General features: G+C 66.0%; 1 protein-coding gene across 1 annotated transcript in view; it reads left to right on the top strand.

Moving 5' to 3' along the window:
• Positions 1-250: 250 nt before the first annotated feature.
• Positions 251-1,462, top strand: part of Pgbd5 (piggyBac transposable element derived 5) — a 69,398-nt gene continuing 68,186 nt past the window's right edge. Inside the window, exon 1 of the mRNA XM_031341771.1 lies at positions 251-647. Within this exon, the coding sequence (XP_031197631.1) occupies positions 320-647 (328 nt within the window). The 5' untranslated portion in view covers positions 251-319. The remainder of the gene's footprint in view (positions 648-1,462) is intronic.

The following is a 1,462-nucleotide window of genomic DNA, read 5'->3' as shown; positions in this document are numbered from 1 at the left end:
GGTTGCCGCGGGGAGGGTGCGCGGGGACGCGACGGGGCCGGGCGCGGCGGAGACGCAGCGGGTGGGGGCGGCGGCAGCTCCGGGCAGCGGCTGAGTCTCTTCCCGCCGCGGCCGCAGCCAGCGGCGCCCGAGCTCCAAGGCGCATCCCGGGCGCGCGGCCCGAGCGGCCAAGACGGCGGGCCGGCCGGGCGCGGGGCGGCGCGCGCTGTGCTGCGGGCTGCGCTGGTGGGGAGCTGCGGGCCGCGGCGGGGGTCCCGGGCCCGGCGTGTGCGGCTGGGAGGCGCTGTGGGGTGTGGGCGCGCGGGCGGCGGCCGGGGCTATGGCCGAGGGCAGCGGGGGCGCGCGGAGGAGGGCTCCAGCGCTGCTGGAGGCTGCCCGTGCACGCTACGAGAGCCTGCACATCTCGGACGACGTGTTCGGCGAGTCGGGCCCGGACAGCGGCGGGAACCCCTTCTACAGCACCTCCGCAGCCTCGCGCTCCTCCTCGGCCGCCTCCTCAGACGATGAGCGTGAGCGCCCCGCGCCTCCGGGGACCGCCCCGCCGCCCCACGCCGCGGATCCCTTGGAACTCGAGGAGGACGAGACCGGTGCGGGCTGGAGCGCCGTGCTGAGGGATCGCCCGCCCCCGCGCTTCGAGGACACCGGTGGTGAGGATCGACCGGGGACACTGGGATGCAGGGACACAGGGCGCGGTCTGAAGGCTAAAGCACCGGCCAGACTGGTTCCAGACACACTCGACCCGCACCTGTGTGTTTCTGGAAACAACTGGTTTGGAGAGCAGGGATTAAATGGAGAGGGTCCTACTGTACAGGTTTCTCGTGGGTGGAGACCAAGCCAGCACTTTGCCTGAGGCTTTCCGTCGTCTGGCAGCGTCACACCTGTGGGGTCAGTAAAGTATGGCATTTTTGGTGGAGGGGATCCAAACGCCTGGCATGACTGAGGCTGAATCCTTTGCAGTACGCAGGACCTAGGTGTCAGGGGTCAGACCGGTAGAGCCCAGGGCACCCCAGCATCTTCACTGCGCTCTGTTTTCCTGAGAAACTTCCTGTGGTGCCAGTCGATCTCTCACTGAGCACCGGAAGGAGCCAAGGGTGATTCCTCTGCGTTAGGGAGTGTTAGTCCGAGTTACTTTCAAGGTGTGTAGACCAGACTCCGATTGTCTGGCGGCAACTGGAGTTGTGCTCCGCCACTCTGCCATGCTTAGCCCTAGGCTGTTGGCTTCTGCAGAGTCGAATTCTAAAACAGTGCTGCTGCTTTGCAGCAGCTGGGCTTCTGCTTTCTGAGAGGTGGAACCTGCTTTCTCGTATGACCCTCAGTGCTTCTGTTCAGGCTCCATGGCTTCCTGGCAGGCAGATGTTACACCATATTCTGTGAAGTGCACACAACCAGTGTGAGTGGGCACCAGGGAGTGCCCTTTGCATAACCTCTCTCTTTCTCTCTCCCTCTCTCTCTCTCTCCCTCC

The sequence above is a fragment of the Mastomys coucha genome, unplaced genomic scaffold, assembly GCF_008632895.1.
Source record: "Mastomys coucha isolate ucsf_1 unplaced genomic scaffold, UCSF_Mcou_1 pScaffold22, whole genome shotgun sequence".
Lineage (NCBI taxonomy): Eukaryota > Metazoa > Chordata > Mammalia > Rodentia > Muridae > Mastomys > Mastomys coucha.
The sequence above is the reverse complement of the archived record's forward strand: the minus strand, read 5'-3'. Positions and strand labels throughout refer to the sequence as shown.